The sequence below is a fragment of the Danio rerio genome, chromosome 3 (assembly GCF_052040795.2).
Source record: "Danio rerio strain M-AB ecotype USA chromosome 3, GRCz13ab, whole genome shotgun sequence".
NCBI lineage: Eukaryota > Metazoa > Chordata > Actinopteri > Cypriniformes > Danionidae > Danio > Danio rerio.
The window spans coordinates 38,878,616-38,904,401 of NC_141023.1; the positions used below are offsets into that span (position 1 = coordinate 38,878,616).

General features: G+C 36.3%; 1 protein-coding gene across 1 annotated transcript in view; it reads right to left on the reverse strand.

Annotated features, from left to right (window-relative positions):
- Positions 1–25,786, reverse strand: part of plcd3a (phospholipase C, delta 3a) — a 44,938-nt gene that overhangs the window by 5,764 nt on the left and 13,388 nt on the right. Inside the window, 13 exon segments of the mRNA NM_001099423.1 lie at positions 199–348; positions 1,959–2,094; positions 2,219–2,397; positions 2,483–2,599; positions 3,113–3,266; positions 3,920–4,066; positions 5,876–6,028; positions 6,135–6,279; positions 8,253–8,454; positions 11,913–12,138; positions 12,229–12,358; positions 14,782–15,010; positions 25,441–25,608. Of these exon segments, the coding sequence (NP_001092893.1) occupies positions 199–348; positions 1,959–2,094; positions 2,219–2,397; positions 2,483–2,599; positions 3,113–3,266; positions 3,920–4,066; positions 5,876–6,028; positions 6,135–6,279; positions 8,253–8,454; positions 11,913–12,138; positions 12,229–12,358; positions 14,782–15,010; positions 25,441–25,608 (2,136 nt within the window).

A 25,786-nucleotide genomic window follows, 5' to 3' on the forward strand; every position in this document is an offset into this window, starting at 1 on the left:
TCTTCTTTAGGATTATATATATATGCATTACATATAGTACATAAAATATAATCATGATCCATTCCCAAAAATACCATGGGCAGTTTAAGTTGGAGAATATAAACACAAACATTGCTTCCACCACACATCATGTTTGCTGTATGTTTCAGTGTGTAAAGTATCTGCAGATTTTACTGTGAAAACCAAACACACACACACCTGTGCGTAGGCTGGTGAAGGGCAGGGTGAACTGGCCAATGAAATCATTCTTGGATTTGTGGTCATGATCTTCCACCATGAATCGAACTAAAGCCAGTTCAGGCAGCTGCAGCTGAAAGCTCACAGTGCAATCCCAGCGAGGGTTAAAGCCTGCAGGGGGAGACAAACACACACACATGCACACATACAAACCCATCCACACACACAATATTCAATTTGTTGTTTGTTACACAAAAAAATGAATGTAAAATTACATAAAACAAAAGACAGCATTTAATATACAGACACCATAAGAACATCATTAATGTTTCTATCCTACAAATTCTCAAATTTATAAAAGATATTTTCAATCATTCATTCATTTTCCTTTGGCTTAGTCCCTTATATATCAGAGCGTGCCACAGTGGAATGAACTGCCAACTATTTTTTCATGTGAATTTTGCAGATGATGCCTTTTAGCCGCAACCCAGTACTGGGAAACACCAACACTCAAACACACGGTTTTATTCACACTCATACACCACGGCCAATTTTGTTTAACCAATTCACCTATCCTGCATGTCTTGTCGTTGGACTGTGGGAGAAATTGGAGCAGCCGGAGGAAACGCACGCCAACACAGGGAGAACATGCAAACATACAGAAACATACAAAACACTTCACACAGAAATGCCGGAATTCAAACTACTAACCTTCTTGCTGTGAGGAGACAATGCTAACCCCTGAGCTACTGTGCCGCCCCCAGATCTAGATATTTTAATGGATTTATATGGACTAAACTGATAATGTGTGCTTTTGATCCACTGCTTCAAGAAACTTATAAACCTATACAAATAATTTGTATTGAACTATGAGCCTTTAGAGGTTTACCTGCACAACACTTACTAGCTGGCCTCCGTTACAGTCACCCCCCCAAAACCTCACTCCCATCTGAGTCACGGTACCAATGTAACCTCATCGGTCCTACACCACCCAACCCGCTCCGAACTGGGATCAAACCAGTAACCTTCCGCATGGGAGTCAGTTGCTTTAACAAGGAGTCTAAAGACCATGGCCTCTAACATTTGTTGCTGGTTCGCTGTCCTTCACAGCACTTACTAGCTGGACTTGGATGGATGGATGGATGGATGGATGGATGCATGCATGCATGCATGCATGCATACATACATACATACATACATACATACACACAAACATACACACACACACACACACATATGAACCAGTGACCTTCTTGCTGTGAGGCGACAGCACTACCTACTGCGCCACTGCTTCGCCATATATATATTTAGACACTGAACATCTTTATAAATCTATATGTAATATATCTATATATAAAGGTAATACATTTAAATCCATGCAAATTATTGATTGTTTTAAAGAGATTTTTGTTTCTCTTGAATTTTGCTCTATTTTGCTTTATTTAATATTTTTCTATAACACATACATTTTGGTGTAGTAGTTTTTAACCGTTATCATAAGTTATTTTGTTGGAATAGCTCCAGATTTTACTTCAGTACTGACTAATATAATGAATATGCACAAATATAATATTGTAGAGCTTCCTATACAAAATATTAATTTAAATGAGAGATTTGTGAGGGGTGTGCTCATAATTATAACATAACAGATGCATTTGCATTGTTTTGCGGCAGGCATCAGAAATGTGTAGCATTTTGAGCAATTTGAAATATTTTGTAAAGCAACTGGTTTATTTTTTTCATCCCATCTACTAGATTACAGAAAACCTCAGTGGCCTCACCGTTGTTGTCAATGCGCTGGGTTTTGGCTCGAGCTTTATCGATGGAAACTCCATGTATCTCCACCCAAACCTGCGGGTCCACAATGGAGTTGGGCTTGTCTGTGTTTATTTTAGGAAGCTGCTGAGCTGAGATCACCTACAAAATGTCAGAGAAGTACAACAAAAGAAGAGATTTATCAAAGTGTTTACAGAGCACTTGGAAAGCGGAGTCGTTTTTCCTGTCAGATCATCATATGTGAAGAGAAGAGTTTTTGACTGACCCGTATGGTGAGCTGTGTGGGTATGTGTCCTGGTCCTCCACCAGTGTTCTCCGGATCAAAATCAGACTTTGGGTCACACAGAAATTCAGGTTTGAGCACATATCCACAGCGGCCGTTGGGCAGAAAGCGGCCCTGGTTCAGATCCATCTGCTCTCCTGGTGTCTGAAAGTTCAGAGCCACTGGAGAGCAGAGAAAAAGAGAAGTTGAAGCATTTACTACTGTGTTTGGAGAGCTGCAGGAATGTCAGAGAGCTCAGTCGCTCACCCATCTGGCATCCTGCATTCCACATGTCCTGGGGGTCGAAGTTGGAGGACTGAAGCCTCTGGGCTGATGGGTAAATCCTGCTCAGCTGCCGACTGTTGTTTCGAACAAACAGCTTCCCTATAGGGGATTAAATTACTGTAAATCAAAATGAGCAGACGCAGATGCTTACACAAGGTGAAAATACATATTGATATAATAGATGAAAAATAACTTATATTATTGTTTTATATTATAATTATCAAATATTATTAGTATATATGCTATATGTTGTTGCTATTACAATCTTTTCAACTTTCAATTTGTTGGAGAATCCTAAAAAAAAATTTTATTTTAGTTTCCACAAATGTATTAAATAAAAAAATTATAAAATAATGATAACAACATTCACATGTAATATATTATCAGGAACTTAATTAAAATTGTTCAACATGATCAGTCTATCTATCTATCTATCTATCTATCTATCTATCTATCTATCTATCTATCTATCTATCTATCTATCTATCTATCTATCTATCTATCTATCTATCTATCTGTCTGTCTGTCTGTCTGTCTGTCTGTCTGTCTGTCTGTCTGTCCGTCCGTCCGTCCGTCTGTCCGTCCGTCCATCATAAGATTTGTTCATGTCACCTGAGTCTTTGATGAGTTTAAGCGCTTCATTCTCAGAGAAAGATGTTATCACACTAGGAGGCCTCTGATTGGCTGTCTCGAATCCACTGAAGGGCACACTCTGACAATACACCACCAGATCCGACAGCTCTGGACTCAGTTTAGTGCTCGCAGACTATGAAGAGAAATACATGTTAGTGTCTACACAAGCACATTTTTCAGAGGCCTTTTACGCATCATAATCACACGTCATATGTTATTACACAACATTCTGAAAAACCTACAATGGACAATCACAACATTCTAAGATATTTTATTCCCAGATACAACGTAATAACAACATACTTTGCTGTTCTTGACTGTTTGGTGCCACCTTGTGATGGAATAATATAAATAAGGTTAGTGTAGGCTGCATTCAGCCATTTGATTTCTTATCTGTCTGTAAGCTTTACATTTAATTAAAACAAATCTACAGAACTATTACAGCTCAGTTCAATGTATTATGTCTAATATTTAAATTTTGTGGCATATAGCTGTGTAATAAGCGTGATAGTGTACATCCACACTTTTGTTTTAGCAGAATAAAGCCCTTTGATCTTATACAACAGCTGATAATCCTACCAGGCTTTATTCTGAACAACTGACTACATGTACATTATCAATTACAAATGCAACTAATGTATTTACCTGAGCTAAACAGATACACATGAGCCAAATATTAAAACCAACTTTTTCTTCTTCAAACAACACTATTGTATAATGCTTTGGAAAACTTTTAAACTGTTATTTGATAAGCTTGTCCAAATAGCAAGTCATATCTGAATTTACCCTCGCAAGATCCTTTTTGGATTCCTTCTTGTTTCCTCCGGCCACCGACTCCTCATCCGAGCTGTTTGTAAAGCTGGTCCAGCTCTCTGTCTTCCCCAGCAGACCGTTGAGTTTCTTTCCCTTCAGCAGAATCCGACCCTTCAACTCCTACAGAAAAATGAGCACCTATGAGTGAAAACGGGCCTATGAGTGTAAAGAGTGTGTGAGTTGGTATATGAGAACTGGTATGTATTGACTTCGTTCCTAGCACTACATTACTATCCAATTGAGCAATTTCTGTTGGCAGCAATGGTCAAATGCTTTGGCCAATAATTCTCATAAAGCAAACAGGATGTTTCCAGGAAGGAGAAGGAAGGGTTAGCAATTAAGATTTGGAGTTTGATATCCATAGAATGTAAGGAAGTCACTTTGTAAAATGCTTGAGGTCAGTTCGATTAGACTTTTTACTGTAGTATATATCAAGGATACGTTAAATTAATCAAAGTGACATTATATTTCTAATTCTTACATTTATTTTTATTTTAAACATTTTATTTATACATGAAATTTTAATAAATATATGACATTCAATGACATCTAATTCTTTTAATCAAAATTATGTACGTTTTCTGTGTTTTGATGGATATTGAGTGTATTCTGACCTACAGTAACTTCTGATTGGCTATTTCAGCAGCTGTGTGGTTTTTGTTAATTTGTGGCGCCAAATCCCCTGTAATTTGCACCCTGCGAGTGCATTAGTGCCATTTTTTAAGTTTCACAAGTTTTTCTACCATTCATTTTGATCGTTGGGTTATTTAGATGTTCTCAGTTACTCTGGATTCATGATTTTTAGTTATGTGCTTGAGTAGGATGCCATTTTTGTTTTGTTTTGCAAGCTACTGATGACATTTCTTCTAAATGAAAAATGTTGTCATTTGGAAAAGAAAATTTGTCAAGATAAAACAAATCAGATTCATTTGTTGTTATTAAATCTGCATTCTTTTATTTACATTAAATTTCCCAACTTCATCAGTAGCAAGGATGCTAAGACTGTCATCCATGCATTTGTCTCCTCACGAATCTACTGTACAGACTACTGTAATGCCCTTTTCAGTGGTCTGCCAGCCAGCCTCATCTCCAGATTACAATATATTCAAAACTCTGCGGCTAGAATATTTACTCATCCCAAACTTTCTGCTCATATAACCCCAATCTTGTATGACCTCCATTGGCTCCCAGTTGCATATCGTATTGAATTCAAGATTCTCCTCCTTGCATTTAGATCCCCCTTATCTAGCTCCCTCTTATCTTTGCAACATGCTTGTCCCCTACACCCCTACTCGCTCATTACATTCCACTGACTCTGGCCTTCTCGCTGTCCCTCGGTACTGCCTCTCTTCAATGGGGGGGCAGATCATTTAGTGTTATTGCACCCAAACTCTGGAACTCTCTACCACACTCACTCCGCTCTGCTACTAACATCTCAGAATTTAAATCTTTACTTAAAACTCACTTGTTTTCTGAATGCTTCACTACTGATCTGACAAACTGACCACTATATTTGATCCACCTGCAATATGATAATTTGTCTCTTAGATCTTGTTTTTGTATTTCCAGTGGTTATATTTGACTTCCTGTATGTTTGTGTTTCCACATTTATCTCTTTTTGTCGCATTCTTTGTAAAGTGTCCTTGAGCTCTGGAAAGGTGCTAAATAAATTAAATTATTATTAATATTATTATTATTGTTAAAAGATCGCATTGTTTCAGACATTTTTTTTTTTTTGGACAAATGCTCTATACTGCACTATCGGAAAGTTTTTTAATACACAAAGTGTGCTAATAAGCACAGTGGTTCTTAAAAAGTATTTAGCCTAATAAAAATAAATTCCTTTTTTTTAAAAATCCAGTCGTGCCCATGTTTGGACGTTTCACGTTTATTAGGTCAGGTAAGGTTGAAGCAGTAAGTGCATGTGACCTCAGGTGAGGGCAGCTGTTTGAGTGGCAGGTCGCTGAGTGGTTTCGCCAGCAGCTTTTTCCCCAGAATGGACTGAAGCTGTTGCGCCATGATGGCCTGCTGCTCCACTGAACAGTGATTCTCCAGAGACAAGATCAGAGGATACGGAGACGCCTGTGGAGAGGCAAGATTCATTAAGAGGACTGAGTTACAAAAACATTCTATACAGTCTGATACTGTAGTGTTACAGAGATTTTCATTATAGTTTAAGCGTCTTCACCTTGAAGGCATACTGAGCAATGGTCTCGATGACTTCTTTGAAGAGCACTTTTGAGGTGAGTGTGTGTCCATGGTAGATTATAGGCTCTCCTTTATCCCCGTCCCAGCAGTCCAGCTCAACACAGCGGCAGCCCTGATTCAGAGCTCTGAACATATATACAACCCACAACTTTATGGATATAAACAATTCACATCATTACGGTATGTGAATTTGGGTCGTGTCTCGAATAAAAACCCTAATGAACAAAAAAAAGTTATGTTCGCTTGAGATGGTTTTGGGTTAATGCAAATAATGAGAGATGGAAAGGCATTTGCCGAATAAACTCGGATGTAGCAAACATTGCACCCATGTGAATAATCAGCTGTCTCCATTATGCTTGCCTTGTTTATTGTTGGTTACTGGGTTACCAAAACTACAATCAGCCGCTCTAACAACATGAAGAAAACACATCTAAATTGCATTTGAGATTTTTATTTTATGTGAACTTCAAAACAATTTGCTTCACATTACGATGGAAACCCAGCTATTGGTTCTGTATATTCAGCTCCCTCTGGTTATGAAATATGTCAACATGAGGAATATATGAACTAGGCAGGTTTCTGTGGAAATTTTATACGTTTAATATACTGTATGGCTGGTTTATTGTGTGTTCACTTAGAAAATATTTTTGCTTTAATTTATTAAATTAAACAATATTCTGCAATTGATAAAAATGTTTTTCCACCCAAACTTTTAGCTTATTTATGTTTACCAGATGTAGATGTTTGCATGACAAATTCATCACAGGCTTATTCTGAAAAAGTAGTCATATATACGTTTCTGGAGAGCACGGATTATGTAGCCGGAGGTACGTATGGCTGCATTCCGTTTATTAAACGAACGCTACGGGGCGGAATGATGCCGTTCCTCCGTGTACCTTCGTACCTCCATGTGGACGGCTTTCGCGCTGTAACCAGTTTGTCTTGTTAGCTCATTGTGTACGTCGGCACACTTGAGACGCAGAGAGGACTTGACCAAGATGACTGGGTTTGATTCCAACAAATAACAGTTCCGGAAAGCAGAAAAATCAGACGAGGGCTTTTATTTTTCTGGATTTCTTTTGAAAATTGTTGGTTGGGTTTAAAGACGTAAGTGGGTGGGCGTGTCAATCGATTAAAGTGGTTGGGTTTGGGGAAGGAGGAGGGTGGGTCGGTCGATTGCTCGGTCAGTCAGTCAGTCAGTCAGTCAGTCAAACAGTCAGTCGACAGTGGCCTCTGGTCGGTTTACGCAAGAACAGCAGGCAAGAATGGCATTCGCAAGAGAGATTTGAGATCTGAAAAAGCGTACACAACGGCCTCTCATGGATTTGCAAAAACAAATACTGCAAAAATATGGTATGTACCTCCTGGGACGTATTTCGCGGCCTCCAGAAACCTCCGTAGAGGTACGTTTTCAGAATGAGCCTAGGTTGGACAATTTCCTGCAAGAATTCCTGCAAATTCCTTTGAACTGTGAAACTAGTCGACTATCCACTTTGTGCTCTTGTTGTTTGGACGATGCAGTAACCTCAAATGCTTAGCACAAGACATTGGAATGTAAGGGATTCATAGTAAAGCTTTCTGTGTCTGGTGTGGAAACCACTTCAGACCTCGCAATGCCTATAGCTGGAGGAAGAGTAACACTAGCGTGCTGAACATTGATGGACAGTTTTTTTTTACCTCAATAAAAACCTACAGAGTCCACAAAATTAATGCATGCTTGCTAAAAAAAGATTTATAAGATTTATATATCTTATAATATATTTTAAAAAGGAACTGCCCCAGTGACAGCTTTTATTTCTGAGACTGTAGTTGTGGTGTGCAATGTCTCATATTTATAAGAGTTTTAGTACTTTACTCTTATCTTTATTTTTGACCTCTTCGGCATGAACAAGTTTTAGGTGTGTTTTCTTCGACATGCTGTATTTCTGTGGTGCTGAAAGTAGATTATTAACTGTTTGTCTGTGTTTAAAAAAGAAAATAGAAAATACAGCATTAGAAAATACAGGTGCACAGTATAAAATAATGAAACCTATGAAATGTCCCCACAATTCACAAATACTAATGTGTATGTTTGTGTGTGTGCATGTGTGTGTTGTACCTGATATAAGGCTCAGTGCTGCTGGCGCTGGTCACCTGGTCTTTGGTGAGGTATGTATTATGGGATGAAGAGATGTAATAATGTGCCAGAGGTTTGCTCATGTCCTGATACACATGAGTGTGATCTGGGTTGAACACGTCATTCTCTTTTGAGAGCATGTACATGGTGAAACCATTCTGGGTCATGAACAGATTCTTCTGGGCTGAGAGAAAAAAAAAATCGTTAAACAAACATCCACAGAGTTAACTGAGGAAGTGTTTTAACACATACTATATTCAGCATAACAGCCTCAATTCCGGTAAGAGCTGACAGGAATAATTGAGGTTTGTTATTTATAAAGCACAGTGACAGTTTTAAACTATTTGCTTCCTCCAGTTCGTGGAAGTGGACGGGTGTGGTTTTTCAGTGTAGTGTTGAACCTGTGTGCCCAATTTCAACAGGTTGGATATTTTACAGTGCATTATTAAAACACAATGACAAGCTAAAACCAGTTTTACCTGGCTATTGTCATTTTTACTGACAATTTGAACAGTAGAGTGCCGACAGGATATGACGAGGAGAAATAGGACCTCTCTTTGATCTGAAGCTGCCTGCAGGAGTGCTTTGTGTGTCTAGACAACAATTCTGAAAAATGGCTTAATATATAACATGGTACCCATAACAAATGCTTGTTGCTTTTCAAGTCCTTCATATATGACATCTGTTCTTACCCTGTTAGTATACAGGCAACAAAGGACTATTTATTTTTCATTTATTCATTCATTCATTCATTCTTTTTTTTCAGCTTAGTCCCTTTGGTAATCTGGGGTAGCCACAGCAGAATGAACCCCCAACTTATCCAGCATATGTTTTACGCAGCAGATACCCTTCCAGCTGCAACCCGTCACTGGGAAACACACACTCATACACTAGGGTCAATTTTAGCACACCTAATTCACCTGTACCACATGTCTTTGGACTTGTGGGGGAAACATGCAAACTCCACACAGAAGTGACCTTCTTGCTGTGAGGCAAACATGCTACCCACTGCGCTACCGTGTCTCCCTTTAAATATTTATTATTAAAGGTAAAATATATTTGTAGCACTATTATATATATAGTTTTGGGAAGTGGTGGACTGGGACAGTATGTTCGCCCGGGAAAGATATTACCCCATGCCAACTAAGCTGTGACTATAGGTAAGTGGAAGGGGGGAGGAGGAGGAGGGGGTTCTGGTCGGGCAATTGGTAAGGGAAGAGAGTGGAGGGAAAGGAGGTGCGAGGTTCACGATTGACCGTCAGTCGCTCCCTATGGCCAGTGCGCCCCTGGCTTTGGGGGGAAAATAGATCTCTAATTCTCTAATACAAGTAAAAATTTGTTTTTTCAGAGATTTACAATTGATCATATTATGGTCAAGTGTTGTCATTTGGTGCCGAAATATAATTGGGAAAACTGACATTGGGTGGAGTTACTCAGACCAAAACAAAGACAAACATTCTGACATCAAACATTTACTATCAAAGGCAAATAACTGATTTCAGCATTGTTTTCAGATAAACAAGTATGGTTACTTAGCAACGTTCTTAAATATCTGAAAATATATTATGGCATTTTCATGCTTTACAAGTGGCAAAAACATACAGCACCTTTAGCTCTTCTGAAACAAAACCCTGACCTAAACCTGATTGAAAATATCCGGAAAATCTTTTGTGACATAAAAAGAAAAAAACTACAGTAAGAAGAGATTAGTGATGTCTATAGCTGGATTTATACTTTCGCCTGGTGCCACACTGTTCACCTCCGCTGTGTGAGCACACACCTCGTGAAACGGACGAGGCTTTTATACTTGCCGCCTTTGCCGTTGTGAAATTCTTTAAAATGATAGAGGGCGGCCAAAAGAAACTCATTGTAAAATCAGACGGATAAAAAGACAAGTAGGAAATTTTTGGAACTAAATCATATCATTAATATCATTCAATATTTTTAAACAAAATTTTTTTCTGTTATTATAAATTATTATAATGATTATAAGGATTTTTATAACCATATTCAATATAAATTTTTTTTTAAATCTTAGATGCATCACTTGCTTTTGTTCATATCTCGGACAGTTTTACCTATTAAAGTTTATTAAAATATAAATGACAACAGAACATGGGTTGATCTACAAATATATTTTATTATGGCAAGAATAAAATCGGAAAAAAAAATGAAATAGACTGATGTTTTATAGATTTAGCCCGCTCCACAGTTCACAAATTGCTGTGTGGCTAGTTTCTGTCCTAAACTTATGCTAAAAACGCAATAATGGTCCAACATTCCTGTCTATTATCAACAATAAAGCCTAGAAAAACAGAGCATCAGTATATTGTAAACTGATACGTTCAAATATTCCTTCCCAGTTATCAAAGAAATTATTTGCTCCTTAAATATAGTTTTGTAACTATTAAACTGTTTTAAATTCAAAATTGTAAACTATACATCCGTATTAAACCTATGACTGATGGAAAAACATATTTTTGTAATTGTGTACCTGGGTCTTTTACTTTTGCCATGTTCTTTTTTTCTTTAACAAACTTATTCCTTAGGTTTTTCCAAACCTTTTAACAAAAACTTTCCTTCTTTCCCACGGCTGTTGTTTCTAGCCAAGAATTATTGATCATCTGGTTATCTCTATGATTATAAAGATGTTTGTACAGTCGTACTGTTTCAGAATATGAATTGAATCAGTTGAATATGAATCTTCAAAGTTATTCATATTCAACTCAAATCAAAGGTGGCACCATGCGCACTGTTCGCTCAAGTCTCAAAAAAATTCATGCGCTCCGCCAGCCGGAATTACGTCGCACGCACCCAAAGCAAACCTCCACAAACTCCGTGATGGCATCACATTCGCCGCTCGCACTCAAGCGAACTAGCAGACGTGTCAAGTATAAACCAGGCTAGTGGCAGCACATGTGATCACGTGATTCAAAGCAAGAGCTACTTAACAACTACTGCAGTAGCCTTCAGAAATTGCGGTTATCTAATTTTGTTCACTTTGTTTACCATAAAAATAAACATTTTGGCAAAGTCGCTTGATTTTCTGGATATTTTTGCTGTTCTATTAGCATGGTTTAAACATAAAAAAATTCTTTAAATTCTGAACAATAATCCTTACATTATTTCCTAAAAATCAAGTTCTTTTATTTTAATCTCCACTGTAGATACAGTGCTCAGCATAACCGTGTACACCCCATTATGAAAATTTATGTTTTTAGTATTTGCTTAGTAAATATAAGCAAGATTTATTAAACAGATATATTTATTAAAATAATATTTTAGTCACCAAGGATATTTGATATAAAATCCAATTAAACTCAAGAAAATTATTGCAAAACAAATTACAACCTACAAAATTTCAACAACATTATAAAATGTTTTTGTTTCTCTTGATTTTTCCTCTTTTTTAATTTGTATTTAATATTTTTCTATAACCTATAAATTTGGGTGTACTAGTTTTTGGACTTTTATCTTAAGTTATTTTGTTAGATAAGCTGCAGATTTGGCTTTAGTACTGATTCATCTAAAGTATATGAATTTAAAAGAGATATTTGTGAGAGGTGTACTTATACATGCTGAGCACTGTATAAAGGCAAGAGGTGCCTTCAAAAAAAAGTAATGTACAGTGTAGTTGTGTACCCCAGTCGTTGAGCTCAAAAGTTTGGATGAGGCTCTTTGCGTGGACCAGAGATGCATCTTCGCCCTGGTCGCCCAGAAAGTCCCGCAGCTCCAAAGTGGTGAGCACACATCCGTTTCCAGAATAATGCCTGAAGACAGCGTCCAGCTCTGGCCTGCGCATCATCTCACGGCAAAACTCCTCAATCTCCACATGATCCAGTCTGCCATCACACGAGCGATCACATTTCTGCACAGTGAGACACAACAGAGAGATAACGCTTGAGGTTTCATTTAAAATAAACATGTTGTTTATGGCATCGGCTGCTGTCACACAAACCTTGAAGAGCGTTCGTGCGTACTGCTCATTTAGGTCAATGTTAATCAGCTGGAGCAGATGTTTCACCTCGTCGTAGCTCATCTTTCCATCCTGATTTTGATCCGCACGCCTCAGGTAACCTCGAATCCAGGTATAAAGAGTTATGGAAAACTAGACAAAACAGATACCATGCAGACACAACATGACGGTTGCCATAACAATGAAGAGTCTCTTACTGATATGATGAACGATGTAAAGAGTTTGGTCCTAAAATTACGCTCTGCCAGTATCATGTCAAAATAAACTAATGAATTAATACATTATAGAAATAAAAATAGCACATTAATACATTTTAATACAATAAAACAACAAGAAATTAAAAAAAATATTAATATAAAAAAATCATATTATAATAACTATTATAAATATTATTAGTAGTAGTAGCAGTAGTGGACACATTATTGTTCACCGTAGATTTACCCGTGTCCTCAGTAGTCTGTTTTCCATATCAAACTGAGGAGGGGGAGACTGCAGCCTTGATCAAACTTGCGAAGTCTGAACTTACGAGAAGAGGATGTAGGACTGAATGAACTGTAACGTTAGGCTACTTAATATTGAGGAAAAGCCCCAATCAGACAGGCGGATGTCGGCAGCCCCACCTCTGTTTTCAGATGTCTCAGTTTTCCCCCATCCACACTGTGACAGAGCAGCAATGTTTTAGAATGAAAACGGCCTCTCCAACGTTTTCAAAACGCTCCGTTTTTGGCACTCTAAAACTCCAGCGTAGTGTGGAGGGACGGCGTAACCCTAGCGAAACTTATGCGTTTTAAAACGAAAACGCATTAGTGTAAACAGGGCCTTAGTCCCTTTAATAATCCACAGCAGGTCAGTTGGCATTTCTGTGTGGAGTTTGAATGTTCTCTCCGTGTTCGCGTGGGTTTCCGCCGGGTGTTCCGGTTTCCTCCACACTCCAAACACATGCACTTTCAAAAGTTCACACTTACCTGATGATTGGTTATAAAGCTTGTTTGGCATGCTGTCCCGGGAGAGAGCCCTGAGCTCATAAACTCATCGAGCCCAGGGCTCCCTCCTGTTTGCAAGGTTAAAAGGGAATTTGAGCTCAGGTAGAACTCGAGAACTCCCCTGATGTAGTAGCTAATGAACAGATAGTGATTGTTCTTAAGAGATAACTATTTACTAGGAGCATGTCTATGGTGCCGATTTGGATTAGTCAGTTAACTCAAGTTACATGTCTTTGAATGCTGGGACGAAACCGGGGAACCCAGGGGAAACCCATGTGAGCACAGGGAGAACATGTAAACTCTGCACAGAACCGTCGGCTGGCTTGGTAAGGACTAGAACCAGTGACGTTCTTGCTGTGAGGCTACAGTGCTGACCACTGGGCCACAGTGCCACCCATCTAGGAAAGGAGGAGGAGTGCGTGGAAGGGGAGATTCTTTAAAACTAAGATGGCTGTCATATGGAATTTAGGGTATTTATAGAGGCTTAGGAATAATTTGATTGGTGAATCATAAATTGAAAAATGTGGGGCCCGCTGCAAGCAATCATAAGCACATAATCCTCTCAAAATTAGTTTATAAATAAACTTCACATTGGTGAATTGGGTAAGCTAAATTGTCCATAGTGTATAAGTGTTTGTCTTGGTCTTCCAGGCTGGGGGTTGAAATTAGAATATTAGAAAACTTCGATATAAACAGCCCTGGGAGTGAGTAAGGTATTGGTTTTTGTCTTTACTTAATTGTTTTAGTTCAGCTTGATCATTTTAAGACAATCGGTTTCCTAATGTTTTCCTGTTAATGTGAAAACTAAAAAGAAGCTAACACCACTAATTATTTTGAGTTTATTTTGATTTTAGCAAGTTTAAGTTATTTTGGAAAGTCATTAGACAAAAGTGTTCGTTAATAAAAAAATAATAATTCTTAAGGGGGCTAATTATAGTGGACTGAAAAAATTAAAAACTGCTTTAATTCCAGCCAAACTGAAAGAAAAATGTACTTGCCCTTCTAAGGCAGCAATTGGGAAATATTGGTCTAACAATTTTGCCTGCAGCTGTATGCAAGTTTTCTTAGTTTCATAAAAACGTATTAATAGAATTAAAACTAATGATGGATATTAAAACTACTAAACTACAATTATTATCCTGGGATAAAAGAAACTAATGCAAAGCTATTTAATCTGCCATGTTTACAAGTTTTTGACAAAAAATTAAATGCAATTGTATAGCAAAAAAATTCAAATGAGAAAAAAAAAGAGAACAAATGGCTTACATGGATCAGAAGAAAACAAAGACAAGGAGGAACAGCATATGGGTAATGTGTTTGTGAAGTTGCGTGTGGGAAACTGTTCTAGATCTGCTCTATATTTAGTCTCACTGAGTAATGTAGAGCATGTTTTCATGTGCATTTACTGACTAACGCGGGCCAGGGTAACCAAACCTAAGCCTTCGCTCTAATTACTATAATTAAACGTACACAGCACTCATGCATTGCGAATGTATGTCTGCTTGCAGTTGGGAAAAACTCTTATTGTATTGTTATTATTTAATAAGGATATTGGTCGAGCTTCTCTTTCTGGCTCATGTTGGAGACGCGGTCTTTTAGTGTGCGGATGCCTCGGACCCAGCGCTCCGCTTCCTCTTGTGTGTGGCAGCACAGATCCAGGCTTTTCCTTCCTCCACGGAAAACCACGGTGAAGCAGTTTTTCTCTGGAACCAGATCTGTCATCCGCCGCAGACACTCTGACTGACAGCCCTCACGCACACATTCCACCTCCGTCACTGAGACTGAGACAAAACACAGACAGGCACAGAGTTTAGTCCAGCAGGCTACTATTGCTCTTAATTTACACACAGTTGTCTGCACCAAACAAAAGTGCAAAACACCGTAAAAACTAAATGTTTTGGAGACCTCTAGACCACACAAAGGCTAACAACCCATTCAGCCAACCAACACTATACAAAAAAAGTGCATTTATGCACATCTTTGTGTGTGTACATTTTTTAAACAAATAAAAAAAATATACAACCATTTCAAGAGGCTAAAAAATAGCAATAATAATAATAATAATAATAATAAATAGATTGGTTAATTCATTAAACAGAAGTAACCAAATTAAACAATTTAAACAAAACACTGTAGTTTTTAAAACTAAAAGCAATTTTTAGCTAAATGAAATTAGTTGAATATATATTTTTTATCAAAATAATCAAGCTAAAATAATTTCTTAGCTATGGTGTTAAATAGACTTTAGAATAAAATAAAATACAATTTATTGTCACTGTACACATATATAATGTACATTATATACATGTGTGATGAGATTAAGTGCATCTCACTACTATTTACATATATTTAAATATGCAATTTATATAATCAAATAAATAATCTTGATTAACACTTATTAAAAGCATAACTATATGATAAAACAAACAAACAAATAAATAAATAAATAAATAAACTAACACGGATCAATGCTTTACATATACCAAATGGCTAACTAAAACAACACAGCTCCACTGTATTAGCTTTCAGAAATAATTCAGAAATAATAAGCAGTCTGGAAAACAATAAACAAGTAAACAGATTATGTATTAAATAAATAAATAAAAAGGAATAAATAAACAAATGAATGAATGAATAAATAAATAAATGAATAAATGAATAAATAAACAAATAAATAAATAAATAAATAAATAAATAAATAAATAAATAAATAAATAAATAAATAAATAAATAAATAAATAAATAAATAAATAAATAAATGTGTCATTGCACTTTGTTATGCTGGGCGTGTGTGAACCTTGTAAAGCATGACCTGTGCATCAACAGAGTGCCAAAAAATGTCCGCCATATGTCCTTATTACCGCTAAAACACATGCAGACAGCTAATACAATCTAATACAACAACAATCAGACATTGCTGCTATTACAATAATATCATTTGTGCACAGAACATGGACTCATAATCCTCAGTGCATTCGACAGTATAGCAACAGAATCGCCTTTTAACTGAAAAATTCCTGCACTGTAAATAAACAAAGAGGCGCAAGGACAGTCAGACACACATTCTAAAAGGCCAGTGACTCTCTGCCCACTACCAGCGCCTGCCTAACAAACATGCATTCTTGATTCTTGTGTGTATAGAGAAGAAGGGTGTTCATTTTAACAGTGTGTGTCTGCAGTGAATGGGCGTTTACTACGACACTGCCATTCCCCACTAACGCCTGCTGTGAGTGTGAGATCTGAGGCTTTGTGAACTCTCCAGGGCATCGTGCCACCTGGACAGACTCATTTCCTACACAGAATAGCATCATTTAATGCAGACTATTTGGAAGTTACAAGTACATTTTTATTTTTGGGGGTGAATTGTCTCTTCAAGACAAGACACTGCACGTGGGGGAAAAAAAAAAAACTTCAAGTTTAACAAATAGTTCACCACACTTCTCCAGATGACTGATTGCAATAAAAACTGCAAAGAAATTGAAAAACAAATTGAAAAAAAAGATTTATTGGTATAAGTTATAATACTGTTTAATAGTGTTAATGATGCATTATTTAATCATTGAATTATATGTTAAATATTATTTTAATATACGCACTATTTTGCATATATTTCTTGCATAGATTTCTAAACATTGGATAAAGTCAGGTTCAAAATTACACACACCACATACCAGAGTCAAAGGTTTGTACACAATCTATTTTTATCACTACTCAATTTAAAAAAAAATTGCTAAAGCGAGACAAAGACACACTTAAATCAGTATTTTGAATGCTTTATTTACATTAGACTGACAAAAAAAACTTTATGAAAAGCCAAAAAGCCCAAATTTTCCTTGATTGCACCTGTACCTTTGCCTGAAGCATTTCACCTAATAGGCAAAATAACAGAGGCATGAAGTGATGCATGATATAATGTTGCATATTGCAAATACATGCACACATAGTCATGTACTAGCCGCAATGTTTGTTTTGTTCAAGTGTGCGGCAGTGTGTGAGTGGTGAGGGGCATGTTGGGAGAGTAGACGAGCAGCTGAGCATGCATTCCTGATGGTAGCCTGACGTAGAACTACAGAAACAGAAGGAGAGTATGTCTCGTCTGCTACTGCCCTCTTAGTTGTGCAGTACAAGCAAATAGGCATTATTGCTGTGCAGTTTCTTTATGTGTTTGGGGTCAAAGATATATATATATATACATACATACATAGGGCATCCGCTCTGTAAAAACGTGCTGGATAAGTTGGCGGTTATTCCGCAGTGGCGACCCCGGATTAATAAAGCGACAAAGCCGAAAAGATAATGAATGAATGAATGAATGAATGAATGAATGAATGAATGAATGAATGAATGAATGAATGAATGAATGAATGAATGAATGAATGTATATCACTTACAATTGAGTACATGTGAATGACATAGACTGCAATATATTTTATTCAACTGCTGGCACAAACTTAAAATGTGTATGCTTTAAATGATCTGTGTTGTTTAGAGTACACAAAACATGTTTTTCTTACACTGCAAAGGGCAGTCAGAAAAAACAACAAAGCACGTTTGTTCCAATTAAAATAAAAACACTAATTATTACATAATGAAATTCAAAATCAACAATGTGTTATAAAGATTTACTTGCATAACAAAACACAATAACACAGTTATGTGTGTGGTTACTAACGCATGTGATTATGTTTGTGTCAGAGAGCAAACTATTAAATCACACTGAGTCACATGATTAGTTACAGGTTCACTTTAGTCCTTAGGGTTTCATCAGAAAGACCCATAATTCTCTCTGAAAGCATGGATTATTCATAAACATATGACCTGGGCTTTAACCTAGAGTAAGGCTGGTCTATAAAATGATTTTTTCCAAGTGTGTTTAAAAATATATACTATTTCGGTCTTTCTATTTAAAATTGTTGTGTTTTATTCAATGTTTATTTGACATTTGTGTGTAATTACTTGTACAATTGATTTTCAGTTTCAAAAAATGAGAATGTAAAACTAAATCCTTAAGACTTTAATTCACCTAAAATACATAACACTATAACAAGAGAATCTAGAGCCCTCATAAAAAATTAATTAATAAATAAGCATGGTTTAACAACAAAATAAACAAAAACAAAACATTCATTAATTCATTCATTTTCTATTCGACTTAGTCCCTTCATTAATCAGGAGTCGCCACAGTGGAATAAAACTGCCAACTTATCCAGCATATGTTTTACGCAGCGAGTGCCTTTCTAGCAGAAACCCAACACTGGAAAACACCCATACACACTCACATTCACACACATGCACTATGGCCAATTTAACTTATTCAATTCACTTATAGCACATGTCTTTGGACTGTGGGGGAAACCGGAGCACCTGGAGGAAACCTACGCGAACACGGTGAGAACATGCAAACTCTAAATTTGACAAAGCATATATGTGGTCATGTACATTTATAAAACAGCATCAGCTTGTAGACTTGTCAACCAGAATTATTATCCAAAATGTCACAAAAAATATGTAATAAATACATTTGGTAAGAAAAATTGAAGTAGCCATCAAAAATCATGCATTCTACATCATTCACACTGCCTTCGCCTATAGTGCGTTTGCAATGACTTACTCGAATTTGCTGCAAATTCTTCATTTTGCTATTGATGTGAAGCCAACATATTACAATACATACACTGTAGTGGTGTTGCGCAAATCTGTGAATAAAAAGGAAAGATCCTCCATGCTTGGTTTAGCAGGGAGTAGTGAACACTGTAGGGACCCTGTAAATATGTGAGTTATAGTTCATGCATAAAGCTCTCATCTATTGAGCTGGTTATCTGAGAGCAGTGTGGTGCAAGGACAGGGACTGAGAACCACTGAAGTAAACATCACTTATTATCACTAAATTCCCTGGCAGAGGCAAGCTTTGGTTTCAGATTTAATTAGATTACATTACTGTATACACTAAGATTTGCAAGATATTTTACTTCTATAAAAAAAAACAAGTTGTTTAAAATGTTAATAAACATTTTTTTTCCATATACCAGAAGTATTTCAATAAAAGTTTGCAATACAGTGCTTTTAAACATTTTTAGAACAATATTCTGTATAAGAATGTGATTCACCACAAAATCCTCAGATTAATCACTTTTTTTTATTAATTGTGCCCAGCACTAGTTATAATACTTCAACTTATCATCACTAATCATGATTAGTTTATCCAGAATCGTTCAGCTCTACAAAGTAACCACAAGTTAACCCTTAGTTTGCTAAACTAACAACAGTTTAGCCATACTTGTAGTAAAACTATGGTTACATAAATAAAATTTAACATGCCGAAAATGGGTACTACACTTTTACAATAATAGACCCATTGTTATTTTTGTACGGGAGTGAAGGATTATGAATGGGATTAATCGCAGGAAGTCTGATTCTCTTCACTCACAGCAGATTATCATTCCATCTGAAGAGCATAAGTGAGATTAAAAACAGATTACCATCATATGAACAGCTAGAGATTACAGATGATAGAGCAGCTCATAATGTCTCTGGCCAAGGATGAGTCTGTGGTATGTTTCCGTTATGCTAAGAGCAAAGGTTTAATTTGTGTTATTAAAAAGAGATCATCAATCACCTGAAAAAGCATGCTGTAACTAACAGATTGGGACAATTAATCAGGCCATGTCCTACAAAATCTCTATATAAAGGAAAAACACAATCTTATAGTCAAGCATTCAAATATGATAATCGCAGTTAATAAAATGAAATATTTCTCATTTAATTTCCTGGCTTTGTTTGAGCTTGTGAAACAAGCCAAACAAAACTATAGAAAATTAAACTGGAGAGACACAAGTCTGAATATGCAGACACATACGGGCAGGGTTTAATGAGCAGAGACGCACATAAAACTTTATGGGTTTTCTGTTTGCTAATGCATTGATTGGAAAACCTGACAAACCAATACATCACAGAATGGTCAAAGGGGAATTGGTTTACTAAGGATAAAACATTAAACTAGATCCTAATCAAAACATTCACCCTGGTGTTTTTTTCAGAGTTGTATGTCCTCCATTCAACTTTGGATCACAAAGGAAAATGTATTTTATACAATATATATTGTTCACCTTTAAAAAGTCCACATAATAATAGAGGATAAAGTCAACAGCAGTGCCCAGCAACAGCCCCGGATTCTGCCATTTTGGAGTGAAAGCGGTTGGCTGTCCATTGGATCTTATTGCTGTCGCAATGGCAAGCAGGTGCTTTGTTTTTTATTTATTTATTTAAAAAACGCATTAAAGCTGAGATACAACCTGAAAGACGACAATACAACACTTACTATCACAATTATCATCACTTTTAATAGTTTATTTTACAGACTTTTAATATGCTGTTGTTCTATTGGAATTTTCGTTCCAAAATGGCCGCCGCGTCATCTAGTGGCTGTTTCCTAAATCGCACTAGCGTGTCGCCTTTTGGTGATTCTATGCTCTTTGATGAAGACAAGCTTTTAAAAAAATACCATAATAGTATTATTAAATTTATTTAGTCTTGTTAAAATATAACTTAAGTCTTGTTTTATTTTTTCTATTATAACAAAAAAAAACTTTTTGTGAAAAACAGTTACACTTTAGATATATAAATTATTAGATTAGATAGATAAAACAATAATAATTATTATTCATTCAATTCACCTACAGCGCATGTCTTTGGACTGTGGGGGAAACCAGAGCACCTGGAGGAACCCAAGCGAACACGAGGAGAACATGCAAAATCTACACAGAAATGCCAACTGACCCAACCGGGACTCAACCAGCAACCTTCTTGCTGTGAGGCAGACACTGAGCCACCGTGACACCACATAATATTAATAATATATTATATAATAATATAATATTATTATTATCGTTAATATTATTATTATTATTATTATTATATGTTAATAATAATGATATTATTATCCTTATTTGGTCATTTTACAGAGCTCCAAGCATTCCTATTTTAAAATTGAAAAAATTATTTTATACTGACTTCTAATGTTAACTTTATAATTGACATTTGATGATATACTCAAAAAATGTTTGTTTTTTTCCCACCACAAAATAAAAAATTATTTTAAGTATTAAAGAACTATTTCATTTCTTATACTCAATAAATATCTATTAAACGTTTACCTTATGCAATTCTGTGTCTTAAATACTTTTTTCATGAACAATTTGCTGATCCTTTTATATGAACATTACATTTCAAACAATGTTTTTAAACCATTAGTTAAACCAAATTAACCTTGATTTGCTTTACTCTAAATATGTATACAAGAAAACAACAAATTGATTTCTTACTACAACTATTACAGTAGTCCATCCAAACAAACATAGAGGTTAACTAACCACAGTACTTGGTACACAATACACATTGATTTCTTTCTTTCTTTCTTTCTTTCTTTCTTTCTTTCTTTCTTTCTTTCTTTTTTTCTTTCTTTCTTTTTTTTCTTTCTTTCTTTCTTTCTTTCTTTCTTTCTTTCTTTCCTTCTTTCTTTCTTTCTTTCTTTTTTTCTTTCTTTCTTTTTTTTCTTTCTTTCTTTCCTTCTTTCTTTCTTTCTTTCTTTCTTTCTTATTTTTTTCTTTCTTTCTTTCTTTCTTTCTTTCTTTCTTTCTTTCTTTCTTTCCTTCCTTCTTTCTTTCTTTCTTTCTTTCTTTCTTATTTTTTTCTTTCTTTCTTTCTTTCTTTCTTTCTTTCTTTCCTTCTTTCTTATTTTTTCTTTCTTTCTTTCTTTCTTTCTTTCTTTCTTTCCTTCTTTCTTTCTTTCTTTCTTTCTTTCCTTCTTTCTTTCTTTCTTTCTTATTTTTTTCCTCTTTCTTTCTTTCTTTCTTTCTTTCTTTCCTTCTTTCTTTCTTTCTTTCTTTCTTATTTTTTTCTTTCTTTCTTTCTTTCTTTCTTTCCTTCCTTCCTTCCTTCCTTCCTTCCTTCCTTCCTTCCTTCCTTCCTTCCTTCCTTCCTTCCTTCCTTCCTTCCTTCCTTCCTTCCTTCCTTCTTTCTTTCTTTTTTTTATATTGGCTTAATCACACTACAAGTGACTCGCAGCGGCAAAGAAACAAGCGACTGTTCATTTCAACAGAGTGAGCGACAGCGACCGCTAGCAGGTAAAGTCTAGATAGAATACACAGTTGGTGATATGCACATCAATATTGCAGCATTTTTTATGACACTGTATAACAATTAATATTTCACAGTACTGTGATGTTTGGGGTAGTGGTAGATGTTAAAAATATATAATTTATTGGGTAATCTAATAGATAACATAAATCATACTCGGTACAACCACTGTTTTTACATTACTATGATGGTTGGGGTAGGAGAAGATGTTAATAAAATACAATTAATGGAAATTTAATAAATAATATAAATCATTTTCGTTAAATTCCAGCCGCAACCATATCTGATCTTGACCAGGTGGGCATGTTGAGTGATGCAACAAAGTTGAGAACCCTTCAACTTTATGTTAATAAAGAGCGTCTTTCTTGAGTGACAGCCAATGGGAACAATAATAAAGCTCACATGATCGTCTCTCAGCTCGTTAAGAGGCTGGTAGTATTCTCTGTGCTGTAGACCTACCAATAGCATCTGGATGCAGCCTTAATGATGCAAGCTGAGAATGCATCACCCAGCAATGCAATGTCAGACACAATGCACTCAATGGAGTGATTGACGTCACTGTGACGGGTAGGGTTAGGGGTGGGGTTAGGTGAGGGCATTAAAAAGCATTGGATGCAGCTCAGATTGCACTGCACCAGGTCTGCATCCAGACCCCTCTCAGACCTACACACACCTGCGTTTGCAGCAGGTCGCCACCCAGAGCGACAGGCAGCTACAGAGTTGCTTGTAGTGTGAAGGAGGCTTTAGTCTCCATTTCAGAGATTGCCACAGTGAAATGAACCACCAACTACTCAAGCATATGTTTCACACAGCATATGCCTTACCAGACACAACCCAGTAAGGGAAAGACTTTATTTGATTATGAACATATTATTTTGAAAAGAAAATCAACTCTAGATGTTATAAAACACCTAACAAAAACAACAACCATTTCAGTGTAAATAAAACTGGAAAACAGTGAACATTTTAAATTGCCCTAGTACATAATTAAACCCCAGTATCAGAGAGTTGAGTTGGGTTTGCTCAATTGCATTACTTTGATATTTTTTCAAGCATAAGCAATATGAAATACACTGAAATACAAGTTCAAGATTTAATTTTTACAAGCTTGAAGTGAATACAAATAACAAACAGAATTATTATGATTAATCAGCATATCGTGCAATTAAATTTGAAATTGTAAAAAATGAGACCCATACATGATACATGTAGCAGGAGTAATCATCACACAACCTTTAAGCAGCTTCAGTATAGCTCATGCAGGATTCACGCTTTTTTATTTAAATTAATTGAAAATCTGTAACTTGACTGACCTGAGATTAATTGGGTCACTGCTACAGTTCATTACACTAAGCCAAATCCACCCACCATGTTAAAATCGGTGCTGTTCATTTACTAAGAATGAACGTCATCCAGCGTACATCATACTGTACGCCTGCTGTGTCCTTTGGGATGAGGTTAACAATAGGCACTCAAAGAGAGCAGAGCAAACATACTATTATTAATCATTTGTTTTGACTTAAAGCCAAATACCCTACTATATACTAGAAGGTCAGAATGAGGTCAGAAAACAAAAAGGTCAAAAACGCAAAATCCTACACACCTGTTTAACAGTAGAATGTGTATGTGTTTCCATATGAAAAGTTCAGATGCAAAAGCCTCTAAATGCTGTCTAAAATGTTCTTCCATGACTTTTGTGTGTAGAATCTAAATTAAAGCAGTATTATTTAGCCCCTAACAAATCAGTGCTATTGCCTTGTTGAACTAAAACTTTTATTGCAACATGTTCAAACATCCATAGTTTATTACAAGCATGCTATATTTTACCAGGGAACTGGTGATTCTCCATTCATGAAAGAATCATTTTTTGAGTCTTTTCAGTTCAACAACATGATCAAACATTTGATAAAACATTGGTTTGTGTCTACTTTATACTCAGCATTTTCTCTCAATAAAATGATAATGCAAGTTTAATCAAAGGGATATTTCACCCAAAAAAAAGGGCTATCATTTACTCTCCTTATCAACCTGCTTGAGTTTCTTTTGGCCATTAAACATACATATAAAACAGATATTTCGAAAAATGTTAAAAACATGTTACCACTGACTTCCATAGTATTTGTTTTCCTAACTATTTCACGCATAGTTTCACACGGTATAGGATTTCACGTGGACTTTAAATGACATTCTACATACCAAATTGACCCTGGCTTGAATAATGTTTTCTTAGCTTGTCACATGATTTACAAACCATTGCGCTAATAGGTTGTTTGCAATCACCTGATCCTGCCAGAAAATCAGATGGAGGGCAGGAAATAAAAAACTGAACAAAAGACATAAAGGAAAGTCCATATTTTTGTGATTTATGCCATATTTTGAAAGACATAGAAAGATCCTTATTCTATGAAGAGGACTGAATTTTCTACTGAACTAAATATATATTTGCCTCGGCTTCCCCTTTTTAAGCAAAAACTTTTGGAACTCTATTAAAGCTCTTTGGCATTTCTCATTTGGGCCTACTTAAAGTATTATAAACACATAGCATAAACATTTTGATGTTCTGGTAGTGATCCCCATGTAGAAGAATCCCTTCCTGCCCTCCATCTGAATTCCGCACATCATCAATGATGCCAAGTGAGAACAACCTATAGTTACATTTTCTCATTTGTATAATTGTATTTTGCACAGGCGGCACGGTGGCTCAGTGGTTTGCACTGTCACCTCACAGCAAAAAGGTTGCTGATTCGAGTCCCGACTGGGTTACTTGGCATTTCTGTATGGAGTTTGCATGTTCTCCCTGTGTTGGTGTGGCTTTCCTCCAGGTGCTTCGGTTTTCCCCCACAGCCCAAACACATGCACTATAGGTGAATTGATTAAACTAAATTGTCCGTAGTGTATGTGTGTGAACGAGAGAGCATAGGTGTTTTCCAGTACTGGGTTGCGGCTGGAAGGTAAAACATAAGCTGGAATAGTTGGCGGTTCATTCTGCTGTGGTGATCTCTAAAATAGAGACCAAGCCGAAGGAAAATAAATGAATGAATTGATTGATTTTGTATGCAGCTGAAGATTTACTCACAGGTCTGCTGTCTGTTGCTCTTGCGGGATGTTTTGCTGGACTCACACCACACCGTAACACAGTCCTCCAGAAGCTTCAGGCGCCTGTCCTTCCGCCAACGCTGAGATCGAACCTTCATCATCTTCGACCCCTGCAGCATCAGAAGCACATCTTCATCGTCCAACACACCTATGACACACACACACACACACACACACACACACACACACACACACACACAAACACACACACACACACACACACACACACACACACACAACTTTAAAATGAGTTTTTCTTTCCAGTCAGTCCAGCACACCTGCTATATATTATATATCTGCAGTGTCAGACCTCCAAAAGCAGAGTT